This window comes from Ochotona curzoniae, unplaced genomic scaffold, assembly GCF_017591425.1.
Source record: "Ochotona curzoniae isolate NIBS_2020 unplaced genomic scaffold, NIBS_Ocur_1.0 scaffold_3890, whole genome shotgun sequence".
NCBI classification, from domain to species: domain Eukaryota; kingdom Metazoa; phylum Chordata; class Mammalia; order Lagomorpha; family Ochotonidae; genus Ochotona; species Ochotona curzoniae.
Window position 1 is genome coordinate 42818814 of NW_024467115.1, and position 14816 is coordinate 42833629.

Below are 14816 nucleotides of genomic sequence, written 5' to 3' on the forward strand. Positions count from 1 at the left end.
CCCAATGTTGTCCACTGGTGTCTCTGGGGACTGTATATTGACTGCCTGTTCTGGTCGAGCCCAGGTCTGACACTGTCATGGTTCATACCCTCACAACATGCTTGACATTTGATGTCATTACATGACCATGCAGAAAAGAGCATTGGTTCAGGACAGGAAAAGGTTCCCTCAAAAGATAAACCAATATTGAATGAGACCAAGACTTTTTTGAATAGGCAAAGAATGGGGTCATTGGAGCCTTAAAGGTGTGGCATGTCGGTGGTGTGTCGCACTCACTCGGTCCCTGTAAGTTAGCCTCCTGAGAGCCCCAAAGTCTTCTCTCCAGACCAAAATTGGACTAAGCATGTAACCCTAGCCTCTTACTCTGTCCAGTGCTCTGAGTGGCCCTGTTTGCTGTGGCCACACAGTTACAGACCTTGTCCCTCCAACTTGTCTGAAACACTCTCCCTACCTTTTGATAGATGTGCTTAGTGAACTGCCCCTCAGTGTGTCCTGTCCCCACTGCCCTGTCCATGCTGCATTGGATTGCAGCGGTGCTCTCTAAAGAGTTCTTTGTGCACACACTTCTGCCCTTTCCTGTGCTTTTGCTCTTAGGGCAGAACCAGTAGCACTGACCAGCCATGGCATGCAGCCCCTGGCTCCAGTGTCCCTCTTCTTCCCCCACGAGGACAGTCCTTGTCTGCTTCTGCTTCACCCTGCTTGTCTCCTATGCTGCTGTGTGTCCATCGTCTCACAGTGCTGAGGGACAGGGCCTGGTTCTGGTTTCTCAGCAGTGCACACCCTCCTGTGCAGCACAGGCGTATCTTGAAATGGTACCCTTTACACACTTGTGGCGTAGGCCATCCGTCCTCTCGTGTACTGACCTCTCCTATGGAACTGGGAATCTCACCTGCCTTCAGGCTTATACCTCCCTGTTCAGACATCGTAGCAGGTTAGCTCATTCAGTGTCACAGACTGGCGTTTCCTCTCAAAGTCACAGGTCGGGACCTACTGCAGAGTTAGGACCAGGGACTTCTGAGGAATTGTGGGAAGTTGGACAAAGGGAGCAGCAGACTCCCAAGTAGAAATGTGGCCACTGGGGTGCCTGAAGCACGGTGGGCGAAAGTGTGTGTTGGTGATAGACCAGCCAGTTAGGTTAGTGCCAGTGTACTTTGTGGTTTCGGAGCACATGCAGACTGGCTCTCTGTAGGGGTGCTAGCTCCTAGGTGAGTGTCTATAATAGTTAGTTATTGGTAGAGGGGATGAGGAAGGGGAGGGTCTCACAGTGGCAGGGGCCCTCTGGACCCCACAATTGGGCACTGTGCTGGGCTGCCCCCAGCCTTTGAACCAGGGGTGACTGTCCATGTGGTCTCTACCTTCACTGCCGCCCTGAGGATCCCTCTCCTGAGCATCAGAAGACCAGGGCCTGGAAGTACAATGGCTACAGCTGCCATTTCTCATGCACAGCTTTAGAGGCTGAAGCTGAGCCTGGAAGGAGGCCATGGCCGCTGTCTGCCCCTTGATCCTTCCACTCCCTTCTGTCTTGAGCTGGCCCCTCACTTTCCTCCGCCTCCATCCTGTTTGTGTGCTGCCTCCCTGTGACCTTCTTGGTCTCTGCAGACCCAGCTCCACTACCCCACAGATGGGTCCCACCCGTGACCTTTGGGCCTTTGAACCCTGCACATAAACATGGAGTGAACACTTGCAGGAGTGAATGGAAACTTTTAATAGGTCAGTGGGGCAGGAGTTGGAGGACAGGTTAACCCTCTGCCTACAGTGCTGGCACTCTATATATGCACATTGGTTCATGTCCCTCTGTTTCTGATTCAGTGCCCTGCTTGTGGGCTGGGAGAGAAGTGGAGGATGGCCCGAGACTTTGGGCCCCTGCACCCACCTGGGAGGCCCAGAAGACTCCTGGCTTTGTACCAGCATAGCTCTAGCCATTGTGGCCATTTGGGGGTGAACCAGCAGATGGTAAATCTTTCTGCATCTTTCCTTTGCTCTGTGAATCTGCCTTTCAAATACAAATAAATAAATCTTTTAAAAAGTGAAAGTTTGGTGGGGAAGTGAGACAGGACTGCTGTGATACGGCAGTGAATCCTAAGGCAGTGAGTGTAGTTTGGTTGAGAAAGAACAAAGGGTTTGTGGAGAAGGTGGCCCTGAGGGAGCCTGAGTGGTGAGCTGGAAGGCTGAGAAGCATTCTGGGAAGGGCGGAGGTCAGAGAGAGCCGTCAAGATGCCCCTTCAGCATGGTTATTGTGGGTTATTGGTTATTGTGTGTACACAGGCACGCAAAGTCATGAGGTGGTCACCATTCAGGTGTTGTGAGGACCTGTTTCCAAGAAGACGTACAGGTGAAGATGGAGGGTGGGGTCAGTGAGGGACCTTTTCGGGCCACACAAGTAAAGGCACAAGCTCCTGGGTACTGAGAAATCTAGTGGACAAGATACTGAGATGCTGCTGGCGTCAGGGTGGTGAGCTATGGTGAGCTCGGGCCATCCTCCACTTCTCTCCCAGCCCACAAGAGCAGTGGGCATTCAGCTGTAGACCTTGGATACTGAGAAGAAAATGCCATACTGGCTTAATGTCGTGGCTTTCAATGGTGCATCCCTAATTATGTGTCTGAATGCCATAAAACACAGGCTGTGGTAAAGTCTGAAGGTGAGTGTTTTGTTCCCAATACAATCAGTTGTGTTTAACATTTGCACAGATTGCTCGAACACATCATGTGCAAGGAGAAAGCTACCTGGTGTACAATATTGTGAGCAGCGGTGAGATCGAATGCAGCAACACCTTGGAGGATGAGCTGGACCAGGCTCTGCCCAGCCAGGCCTTCATCTACCGGCCCGTGCGACAGCGTGTTTACTCCCTCTTGCTGGGGGGCAGTGAAGGTGAGGATGGCAGGGGCTCCTCTGGCCAGGACACCCCCTGGGAGCTACACTCAGAGGAGCTGGCCAGATGGACACAAAGACAGTGAAACAGGTTGTTTCTCTGACATCTGTACTGGGAAGCCCACTGAGATCTGTGGGAAAGTTAGGGATAAGTGCCTTGGGCCATCTCCATCTAATTAGCAAGTAGTTGGTTACTCTTCATTAGGAGAAGAATGCATTGTTCCTGTAAAATGTCAGATTTCTATGCCTTGAAGGGGTTTGTGCTTTTTAAAAGTGTGAACTCTTACACTGTAAGCTACAGGGCATGTTTATTATTAGACTGAGAGGGTCTGCTAGTCTCCTCAGCGTGGTTTTCATAAAGTGGTTTGACAAAGTCTGGTACATAATATTTTGTAATGTAAGTAGTTTCTCTGAAGGTTTGTAACTGAGCTTGAATTTTTTTCCCACAAGCATGTGTGTTCTACCCCGTGCTTAGCAGTGGGGACCAGCAAGGGCCACCACCCTAGAGTGCCAGCAAGGACAGAGCTGGACTGGCATGGTAGGGCTGTTGTGCCTGCACCCGTGTCTAAGTGCTCCCACTTTTGCTGCAGCATCTCTGCTCATGTACCTCAGGAGGCAGCAGAAAGTGGTTGGAGCAAATCTTAAAAAAGAAGAAGAAGAAGGAAGGAAAGAGAAAAAAAAAACCAGATGGTTAGGGCCCTTGACTGTGAGGGGCAGCTTGGGGGCTGCTCAGTGTCCCAGCACATTGGGTCTGCTTCCGTGCTTCGTGGTTTGGCTTGACGAGAAACGCAGTCCAGCTAGGGAGTCAGCAGGATCACAGAGCAGGAGTGTCCAGGCCATCTGCCCAAGTGGGCCCATTTTCCCCCCAAACATAGCACTGTATTTGAGCAGTGTTCCATTCCAGCAATAGGCATCTCTGTAACCTAAAGTGAACCACCATCACTAGTCTGGGCACCCAGTCCATGGAGTTGAGTCCTCGTCAGATTCCTGGCCTTACTGCACAGGTTCTGCCTTCTCTCACGGGTGCTGGCCCAAGCACTGCAGCACAGAGAGAAGTTCAAATTGATTTCAAAGCAGATGCAAGAACCTGTGTGAAACCTGGGGGGGCCAGCTAAGTCCTTTTCTCCACTGCTCCCTGTCTTCTGGTCAGAGTGCACATTTGTGCTCAGTTCCTCCTGACTCTGTGTTTTACAGAGCAGTGCATACGCTGGCTCAGAACTGTCTTCAGACTTGTTACTGAGATTGACCTAGAATTCCATGCTCTGTTATTGTGTTTATTCAGTAGCCATGTAAACTGGCACTTCAACAGCAAGAACTGCTCAATTGAACTTCATAAGTGCACGTTAGTTCCTTTTTTCCTATTAAATTCAACTCTTTGGGTTCTCACCTGAAATAGACATGTTTAGGATATGAAAATAAAGTGCTATTGAGGCTTTAAAAATATTTCTCTTCTATCTGCTGGTTTACTCCTCTTGTGACCACTACAGTTGAAATTGGGCCAGGCCAAAGTCAAAGAGGCAAGAGTTGAGTCTGGGTCTCCTGTGGGTGGCAGGGACCCGAGCATGCACACCATCTGCTGCCGCCTCCCAGCATGTGCTTGTATTTGTATTTGAAAGCCGAGCCAAGACTTGAACCCAGGCCCTCCAGTGTGAGTACAGCCTGAGCTCTGTACCCATGGCCTGCCCTTTCACTGCCTCCTGTTGTTTCCTTGGCCCATTGTCTGCACTCCAGTGTTCTGTCTGCAGCGGAAGTATTGCCAGGATTCTTTCAGTCATTTACTGTTTTCCTGCTCACTCATTCTTAGATCCTGAGAGAAGAGCGTTAAAATCTTGGTGTCACTGTGCTGTCTGGTGACTTGTACAGTAGTCCACTCTTGATTTGGATACTTGGAAAGTTCATTGTCAGTGTGAAAGTTCATTGTCAGTTGAAGGCACTTGTGTCTACTGGAGTGTCGACTTTTCAGCATTTTTTTTTTAAAGATTTATTTTTTTAATTGTCAATTTAGTTATAAAGAGAGGAGGAATGACAGAGAGGAAGATCTTCCATCCACTGATTCACTCCCCAAATGGCCGCAACGGCCGGAGGTAGGCTGATCCGAAGCCAGGAGCCAGGAGCTTCTTCCACATCTCCCACATGGGTGCAGGGTCTCAAGGCTTTGGGCCGTCCTTGACTGCCTTCCAGACCAGAAGCAGGGAGCTGGATGGGAAGTAGGGCTGCCAGGATTAGAACTGTATCCGTATGGGATCCCAGCAAGTGCAAAGCGAGGAGGACTTTAACCACTAGGCTTGTCTGTATTAATAGTTAGGGTGGTCCACATATTTTCATTTATTCCTGTGTCAGGTGTTTTGGATTGCATGCTGGAACATTCTAGATCCTGTGAAGGGTGCGACGCTACATCCTGCCAGGTGGTTGGTTGCCCTGTACTCTTAGGCTTTACTTTGGAGCTTGAGGTCTGCCTTCTCTTTGGTTTCTGCTGCAGAGCCCCTCTGGGTGGGGGATGAGGTCTCTCCAGTGGCTGGCTCCAGCTAGCCAAACAGAGGAGTGCAGAGAGAACAGGTGCTAGCTTACTGTGTAAAAACTACTCTGTGTTTTGTTTTTGTGTGAAATTAAGGCTGAGTTGAGTACTTGGCAATGTAAATTCACAAGCATCTGCTCTGGCTTTGCAGCAGAAACCAAAGACTCTTGCTGTCAGGTCAACGTGAACATGGTGGGGTTTGTGAGGGCAGTGTCACTCTACCTGGTCTCTGAGCTCAGGCAGCAGAGTTCTAGACCTAGAGGTGTGCAGTTGGGATGAGAGAACCTGGGAACTGTGCAGGCTGTCCGGAGCAAGAGATGTGAGTCAACCCCACTTTTCACTCGAGTCTCCAGACACCCGCAGCCTGACTGCTAGTTCTGACATGCCAATATGGCCCAGGGATTCTGCACTAGGCATAGGAGTCGACAGGATGAAAACAGGTTGTGAGGACCTGAAGTGATAGCCTAGTGACTAAATCCTCACCTTGGATCCGCCGAATCCCATGTGGTTGCTGGTTCTAATCCTGGAAACCCCACTTCCCATCCAGCTCCCTGCTTGTGGCCTGGGAACGCAGCAGAAGATGGCCCAAAGCCTTGGGACCCTGCACCCACATGGGAGAGCAGAAAGAAGCTTTTGGATCCTGGCTTTGGATTGGCTCAGCCCCAGATGTGGCAACCACTTGGGGAGTGAACCAGTGGACAGACAGAGGATCTTCCTCTCTGTGTATCTGCCTTTCCCATGAAAATAAGTGAATCTTAAAAAAAAAAAAGTGTGATGAGAAGGTAATACTGTGGTCTGCTCGTCAGGCTGTAAGGCCTTGTGAGAAGTTAGCCTATTGTGACTGGTGAGAGCCAGCCACTGTTGGGCTAGTTCTAGCATGGGTGTCCAGAGCTCAGGCAAGGGGTGGGGGCATTGCCAGGGTGTGGAGTCACCAGGACAGCTTGAAAAGGATGGAATGTAGAGATTAGTTAGGGAAGCTCTGAAGGGGACAAGGAAGGGCTTGGCCAGAGGGAAGCCAGGCACAGGAGTGAGCAGCACCCAGTGCGTTTTACTACCAGGCGGCAGACCTGGCCACTGAGGAAATGAGCAGGAAAACTCCTGTTGAAGGAGTGGACTCTGACACAGCAGCACAGGGTTTTGGGCCAGAGCGGCCTGACTATGAAAGCACCCAGCAAGAGGCTTCAGAGACAAAAAGGCTAGTGGCAGAGTGGTCTCTGGGGATAGAGTCCGAGGCCCCTGGCAGCCAGTGTGGACAGGTGGCAGACAGTCCTGTTGAGGACATTGAAGCGGGTTGCATGAGAACACCTGGTCAGCCCATTGCCTGCACAGCAGCTTTGTGGCGTGAAAGAGCTGAGGTCAGACATTCTCAGGGCAGCTGTTCATCCAGCACATGGCGCAAACTTGTTCTTTGAGAGTCTAACAGAGTTTGAAGCTGTTTGAAGTAGTGCATTGAAGAGCAAAAAGGACTCCCATATTCCAGCTGCTTTCTCTGTAAGTTGTCTGGAGCGTTGCAGGGAGGGGGAAGAAGGCTGTGTGGACCCTCAGGCTGGTTCTGGAGGGGGCGGTTCCCATGAGAAGGAGCAGGGACCTGGTCTCGGGAGTGCTTAGCAGAGTCGGGCCCACCCCAGGATAACCACTGACTCAGCTGTCTTCTCTCAGATGGCACCAGCACCGGCCCGACTGTCAAGGAGTGGTTCGTGTACCCCGGAAACCCACTGAAGCACCCTGACCTCGTCAGGCCTCTGCAGATGACTGTGCCAGGTACAGCCAGCCTCAGTCTATGCAAACAACATGTGTTTTTGGTGACATGTAAGGCCAGGCGTGGTTTTCCCAGAACTCACACAGGCATCTTTCCTTCCAGACCTGGCCCAGAGGGAGTGAGAGTTTGTGTCTAGTTAAGCTCTCAAACCATGGGGTCTGCTCCCAGACCCACAGTCACTCAGCACACACTGCTGATCCAAGCCGCACTGGATCAGCTGTGTTCACAGGACACAGCTTTTGTTTCTGAAAGAATCTTGTGCTGAGTTGTGGAACTGGAAAGGGGAGAGGAGTAAGCCTTACTGTAATTGGAAAAATGAGTTCTAATTTTGTGGGTAGTATTTTAGAATATGGTGAGTAAGAAGGAAAAACAGCCTATGAATAGATTCCTTTGAGTCCCCTGCGACCCTCAGTATCTGTCAGGTGGTGCCCACACAGGTGCTGGGTGAGCCTAGGGTTACTTGTAGGGACCCAGCACACTGTTTGAGAGAGCACATGTGTTTCCTGAAATATTGAGACTTCTTTCAGAGCACATTGCATTCTCCGTGGCACAGTCTCCTTGACCCAACCCCAGGGGTGCTGAGCACTGCACTACAAGTTGCATTCATGGGAGGGAGGTTGAGAAGGGTGCCACAGGGATTGTTGTATCCTTTTAGTCAGTCAAGGACTCACATCCAGAAAACAAGATTTATTTTTTAAGGGTTTTTTTTTTTGGCATTTTTTTTGACAATCTTCACATAGTTAATTGGGGTAAAAAGGTTCAAGGGCTATAGGAAAGTGGGTAAGACTATTATTTCCATATTGTTTCCTTCATGTTTGAAGGGAGGGGTATTAAGGGAGAAGGCCCACCCAGTTTCCCACCTTCCCCAGGTCCCGCGTGTGGGGGATGCTCCGAGGTTCTTGCTCAAGTAGTTTTGATAGTTCACCAGTTATGAATCACTGCCAATCTTGCCACTCCAAGCACTATGAGGTCTTTGAAGAATCCACTGATTGACATAGTCCATTATAGTCTCCGTTTACCCTGTATTTCACTGCCAACATATAGCTGAGATGGTTGATTGACCTGTTCTGTCTTCTCTCTTTTCTTGGTTAGGGTTCTGAGTCCAGCATTTCAATTGGGGAGATCTCCAAAGAAACTTTGTCTGAGGTGTTCTCAGACCAGATTCTTGAATGTACTAGCAAGTACAGGGCCCGGCTCAGTCCATGGCCCTGATCAGCTGGTGGTTGTGATCACTGGGTTGGTTCTGTTTTCAGCCCCGACTTCCACTGGAACCAATGGGTGTTGCAGTCCAGCCTGGTTCTGCCCAGCACATTCTTGGCCCTCGCATAAACAAGTGGGAGCTGCAGCCTAGTTGGAGCAACCCACAATAATCCCCACCAGGCCCGCCCCCTACCCTGGTTTGCCAGTATGTGTAGAGACTAGTCCAGTCTGTCCCACGCCCCATTCCACTCCAGCCCCTGTCCTGATTTTTGTGCCCTCCTGTAGAAGTGGTAACCCAAGAGGGAGGAGCCCACTATTTCCCTCCCAGGCCTCTCCCACTCCCGGATTATGCAGTCTCCAAGTAGTTCTGTGGTTTGACTTGACAGAACTAGGTCCCAGTGCCAGCTTCTGCCAGCTGATGCTGTTGCTAAGCCCAAACAACCCTCACCCACTCTAATTTTGTTTGCACCGGTAGGAATAATCAGCCCAGCCTGGCTTTTCCCTGATCTAGTCCACATGAGGTGTACAGGTATTGTAGCCCTGCTCAGCCTGGTCTGCCCCCATCCCAGCTCATGCTCTCCAGTGGGAGTAGTTGTCCAGCAAAGGAACCACCCCTTATTCCCTTCCGGTATGCAAAATTCTAAATGTTTGCACCAAAATAAATTTGGCTTGTAATTGTTTCCTGACGTACCTCACACAAATGTCCACAGGCAGCTAGGGACACAGACATACTAAAGGATGCACTCTGCCTCATTCCACAAGCATTTTTACAGTAAGTGTGATTTCATGCACTTATGGGCAAGCTGGTACTCAGGTGCCTTGTATGAGCTGTGACCGTTGCAGCCCGGCCCACCCCACACCCTATTCAGGATGCACATTTGGGTGCTACTGCCCTGACCATTCCAGACTGTTGGGGGCTCCTTTATCTGTGATTCATGGCAGGCTCCTTGGTCACACCTAACTTAGTCCATCACCACCCCAACTCATGAGCTAACCAGTGGGGCTAAAAGTTCCACAGGGTTTGGCCCAGATATCCCTCACAGAATCTACCCCCATTATGGTTCTCAAGTGCTAGTTAATGTAATGGCCCTGCTTAAGGTGACCCTTCTCCTGATCCATCATCATGTCAGGTAACATGATATAATTCTGCAGGACAAGCCCCGAGCCATGGCTTTTGCATGGACTGGTATTTGGTGGTCAACATTGTTCAGTGATTACAAGTTTTTCAAAGGAAGAGTTACTGTCGTTGGGAATCTTTGTGATTGTTTCACATTCTATAAGCACAATGGGTTCAACCTGGAGCTACCTAAGCAGCGATTCAAAGAACCCAAACCCCAGAGCTCCCCGGCCGGGTGGCCAGCAGGTAGAGCTTGGCAACATATGGTGCAATGGCCGCCCAGGGACAGCTCACCACATGCACATGGTGGCTGGCATCTGGGATCCAGGCATGAGACGCCCCGTCCTGAGACCCACCAGCAGCCGGGAGGCTGCTAGAAGTTTAAATTCCCAGGCCCAGGGTCATGCCCCTCCCCAATCCCATTCACTGCCTGATGAGGGCTGTGGATGGGCCCTGGACCTGCCCAGTCACAGAGACCTCCCCCCTCGGTGTACTCACCCCAAGGGAGCAGGCCCCCCCCCCAGGCCAGGCAGACCCAGGGACAGCTCACCACGTGCACATGGTGGATGGTGTCTGGGATCCAGGCATGAGACGCCCCCGTCCTGAGACCCCTTAAGTTTTTTTTTTTTAAAGATTTATGTATTTTTTATTGCAAAGTCAGGTATACAGAGAGGAGGAGAGACAGAGAGGAAGATCTTTTGTCTGATGATTCACTCCCTGAGTGACTACAACGGCTGGTGCTATGCCTATCCAAAGCCGAGAGCCAGGAATTTCTTCCAGGTCTCCCGTGTGGGTGTAGGGTCCCAAGGTATTGGGTTGTCCTCAACTGCTTTCCCGGGACACAAGGAGGGAGCTGGATGGGAAGTGGAGCTATCGGGATTAGAACCAGCCACCCATATGGGATCCTGGTGCGTACAAGGCAAGGACTTTAGCTGCTAAGCCACTGCACTTGGCCCAGAAAGCAAGATTTAAATACATTGACATTTGTTATGATAAAAGTAGGCACTTTCTATAAGAATATCAGAGTATCTATCCAAAAATAATATGGGAAAGGATTATTACAGCCCTCAGATTTGTTCTATTAATTGTGTCATAAATTAGTGTTTGATCAATTCTGTAAGTCGCATGAATGTCAGAGGGTCTCCCAGTGTATGTAGATGCTGTGCTTGGGGTGCCAAGCCTTTCTCCTGCCTTGGGAAGGATCTGGAGGCACACATGAAGCCCTGCTCAGCAGGCACAGCCTTGCCAGCAGCCAGCTAGCCAGTAGCTGGGCTCTATGAAACACTGCTGGTGACAGGAAGTGGAAACCTAAGACTGAAATGTAGGTGATTGTCAGAATCCACAAGGAAGCTCCCTGAGTGACTCTGGACCACACAGGAAGACAGGCTAGCTATTTCCCTTCAGTCAAGGAGACAAACAAGAGGTGCTGTTGCTGCCCAGAGGGCCAAGGCTCACTTTCTCCCCTGCGGTTGAGGTTCACCATGGGTGGGGGTTCTACTTTGCTGCAAAGATAGGTTCGCTTAATGAGCTCTTCAGTGAGTCTCTGGGTTACTTTTAAAGACTTTTCTCCAACCACGTTGTATGACTATATGCTTGCATTCTTGAGTGGCAGAAAAAAACGCATTTTTTACCAAAGTGGAAGGGATTAAGAATATCAAAGGAAAAAATTATTAAGGCACTTAAAATGGAAGGCCCAGCACGGTAGCCTGGTGACTAAAGTCTTTGCCTTGCATGCCCAGGATCCCGTGTGGGCGCCAGTTCTAATCCCAGCAGCCCCACTTCCCATTCAGCTCTCTGCTTGTGGCTTGGGAGGCAGTCAAGGACGGCCCAAAGCTTTGGGGCCCTGCACCTGCATGGGAGACCTGGAAGAGGCTCCAGGCTTCGGATTGGCTCAGGTCTGGCCTTTGCAGCCACTTGGGAAATGAATCAGTGGGTGCAAGATCTTCCTCTCTGTCTCTCCTCCTCACTGTATATCTGATTTTGCAATAAAATTGAGTAAATCTTTTTTTAAAAAAATGGGACATAGGAAGAATTATGATTGCCCAGTCAGAGAAAAGGAAATGTTGCACTAGTCACCATCATGTGAATGTGTGCTGCATGTGTCCATCTGAGACCCTCATCACTCATGAGATGCGTGGAGATCCAGTTACTGGCTGGTACTCCTGGCTTCCAGGGGGCTCCCTACCCTTCCCCTCCAAGACAGTCTGAAGAGGTGCTCTCCACCAATCAGTGTTTGAGCCTTCACCACCTAGAAACATGGGTCTGAGTTGTCAGGAGCTACCCAGGCTATAGCAGCTGGAGAGACAGGAAGTCCTTGCTTGGGAGGCTCATGGCCATGCTTGAGTTCCATGTGTGTTACCAGTTCTGGCCCACATACTGTGTGTGTACACTTGATTTGTCTTACAGTGTATCTGAGAGATGTTAAGGAGGGCATACCTCATCAGAGGTGCGTGTCTGCACACCTCACATCCAGCCTGCCTGCACCCTGTGCTGTGAGACAGCCCTCCCATCCCGGTAGCTACCTGGGACACATAGGAATGCTTTGGCGTGACACTCTGTCAGCCTACTCAAGATTTTCTGATGAGCCCTTGAAGCATGCAGACCAAGGGAGTTTTAGCAGATCTCAGAAGTTTCCATGTGTAGAGTATATGCACTCCATGAAGTGCCAGTCTCTAGATCATTTTGTCAGCAGCCAAGCTGCGTGGGGGGCAACTCAATTGTTCTCTCCCATTTGTGAGAAGAGTATGAAGCTTTGCCAAATCACGTGCTCCATGTACATGTTAGAGTCGTACGACAGGTGGTTAACAGGTCGCTGTCACGTTAGAGCACCAGAGTTTCATTTGAGTCTCAGTTCTTACTGACTGCACCTCAGGTGCCCATGGTGCATGGGAGCAGTCTCTGCTTCCCTAGTCTGTCTTTCGGGCAGCATCCTTCCTCACTGTGTGTGTGTTTGTGTGTACATGCTGGTGTGTGTATGTCAGAGAATGGGAGCAAGTGCATATGAGACTGTGAGCTTGTGCAGTGTTCTCTTTTAAACTAGATGGTGTGAGCTGCCTTGCAGTCCTGAGCAAAGTTCACACTCACTGTCATCTACACACATGCAAGTCACAGATGCTCTCACGTGTGTGCACACTCATGTGCTTACACAGTAGGCTCACATGCTTGTGTATATGCTCACACACACACTCCTTTATTCCTAACAACTTCTTTTGCATTTGTGTCTGAGCCATCCCAGGTTATCACACCAGAGGCAGCTGGGTATTTTTAGAGTGTTTATTAACAGAAGAAAACTAAACTAAGCAGTCCTTCAGAAATTTCACAGCTGGGGCCTGGTGCCGTGGCCTAGCGGCTGAAGTCCTCAGCTTGAACGCGCCGGGATCCCATATGGGCAGTCCTCCTTCCTATCCAGCTCCCTGCTTGTGACTTGGGAAAGTAGTTGAGGATGGGCCAAGGCCTTGCAATCCTTTACCCATGTCAGAGACCCAGAGGAGGATCTAGGTTCCTGGCTTCAGATCAGCATAGCACTGGCCATTGTGGTCACTTGGGGAGTGAATCATTAGATGGAAGATATTGCTGTCTGGCACTCCTCCTATCTGTATATCTGAGTTTTGAATGGAAATGATGAAGAAATGTGAAAGGAAAAAGGAAAGGAGAGGGGAGGGGAGGGAGGAAGGAAGGAAGGAGAGAAGAGAGAAAAGAAAAGAAAGAAAGAGAAAGGGAAAAGAAAAAAAGAAAGGAAGAAAGGGAGGGAGGGAGGAAGGGAAAAGAAAAGAAAAAAAGGAAGGAAGGAAGAAAGAAATTTCACAGCTGGACCAGTGAGGCCCACTGAGGTAAGCCAGTGTCAGTGTCACAGCCCTGGCTCCAGAACCAGCTGCTCTGCTTCCAGCCCAGCTTCCTGGAAATGCATTTGAGAAGGCAGAAGCTGGTCCATGGGCTCTTGTCCTCTATGTGGGAGCCCCAGATGGACTTTGTGGGCCCTGACTTCAGCCTGACCCAACCCTTTGGAGAGTAAACTAGCAGATGGAAGATCTCTTTCTCTCTTTCTCCAAAGATTTATTTATTTTTATTGGAAAGGCAGATTTTACAGAGAGAAGGGAGATAGAGAAAGAAAGATCTTTGATCCGCAGGTTCTGGGACTGAGCCAATCTGAAGCCAGGAGCCGGGAGCTTCTTCCTGGTCTCCGTCACAAGTGCAGGGTTTCTTCCACTGCTTTCCCAGGGCACAAACAGGGAGCTGGATGGGAAGTGGAGCAGCCAGGACAGGAACTGGTACTCATATAGGATCCTGGCGGATTCAAGGTGGGGAGTTAGCCACTGGGACACTGCGCCAGGCCCTACTTCCTTTGTTAAATCTCTGAGCTGAAAAGTCAATCACTGAACAGGTGCTGCATGAATGAGAGGAAAACCCCTGTGAGGAAGGTTTTTGCAGTGTCATAGGGAGCACTGTCCATGGTAGGACACTCTGCTCATGCAACATGTTCCTGCAGTGTTTTGGATTTGTATCTTCTGGAGAAGTTCATGCATATACAGGCTTTCATAACTTTCTGTTTTATGTTATTTTCATCTATTTTAAAAAGAAAAAGAGAAACTGGTTCTCCCAACCCTCTGGGTCATTCTCCAAATGACCACAGCAGCGGAGATGGGGCTGTGCTAAAGCCAGGATCCCAGAGCTCAATCTGGGCTTGTCATCTTGGGGTCCCAGACCTCAGTGCTTCAGCCATCACTACTGCCTCCCAGTATTCTTTAGCAGGAAGCTGGTTTGGAGGCCAAGTAGTTGGGACTGGGACCAGACTCTTTGATGAGATCTGTAGGCACCCTAAGAGGTGGCTTAGCTTGCTGTGCCACAGTGCTCCTTCCATAACATTCTTGACTGAGTGTAGATTTTGACTTTGAAAATAGTGTAGTTGCTGATGGTCTTATGTGGTCTCTTGCTCATCCACGGGTCCCTTTAGCAGCTGTCCTCTCTAGGTGTCTCTGCCCATGAGGGTGACTCCCCAACCCCTTCACTGAGGGACCTTCAGCTTTGGCAGAGCTGTCAGCATTGAATGCAGATTGCTGGGCCACAGTCCTACAGCTTCTGACCAAACGAATGTGCTCAGACCTGAGAACCTACTTACTGTGATGTTTGATGACCTCCTGCTGATCCCACTGAGGCAGCACCTGTCTGTCCATCCTGCTTGACCCTGGGGAGCCAGCAGGGCTGAGAAGGCGCTGCCACATGGCTGGCCAATCTGTTTCTTTCCCTCCAATCTGAGTGTCTTTCCTGGGTGCCAGGGCCAGCATGTGCCATGGCTGACTGCCCACCAGGTTGACTCTAATACATTCCATGAACCTCATCTGTATAAATTTCTTAAGTG

The 14816-nt window shown here is 50.1% G+C and overlaps 1 protein-coding gene across 5 annotated transcripts in view; it reads left to right on the forward strand.

The window, feature by feature from the left end:
- Positions 1-14816, forward strand: part of FAM120B (family with sequence similarity 120B) — a 53184-nt gene that overhangs the window by 12416 nt on the left and 25952 nt on the right. For all 5 annotated transcript variants that reach the window (XM_040965249.1, XM_040965246.1, XM_040965250.1 and 2 more), the window contains 2 exons: positions 2689-2869; positions 7044-7145. In XM_040965249.1, the coding sequence (XP_040821183.1) occupies positions 2689-2869; positions 7044-7145 (283 nt within the window). The remainder of the gene's footprint in view (positions 1-2688; positions 2870-7043; positions 7146-14816) is intronic.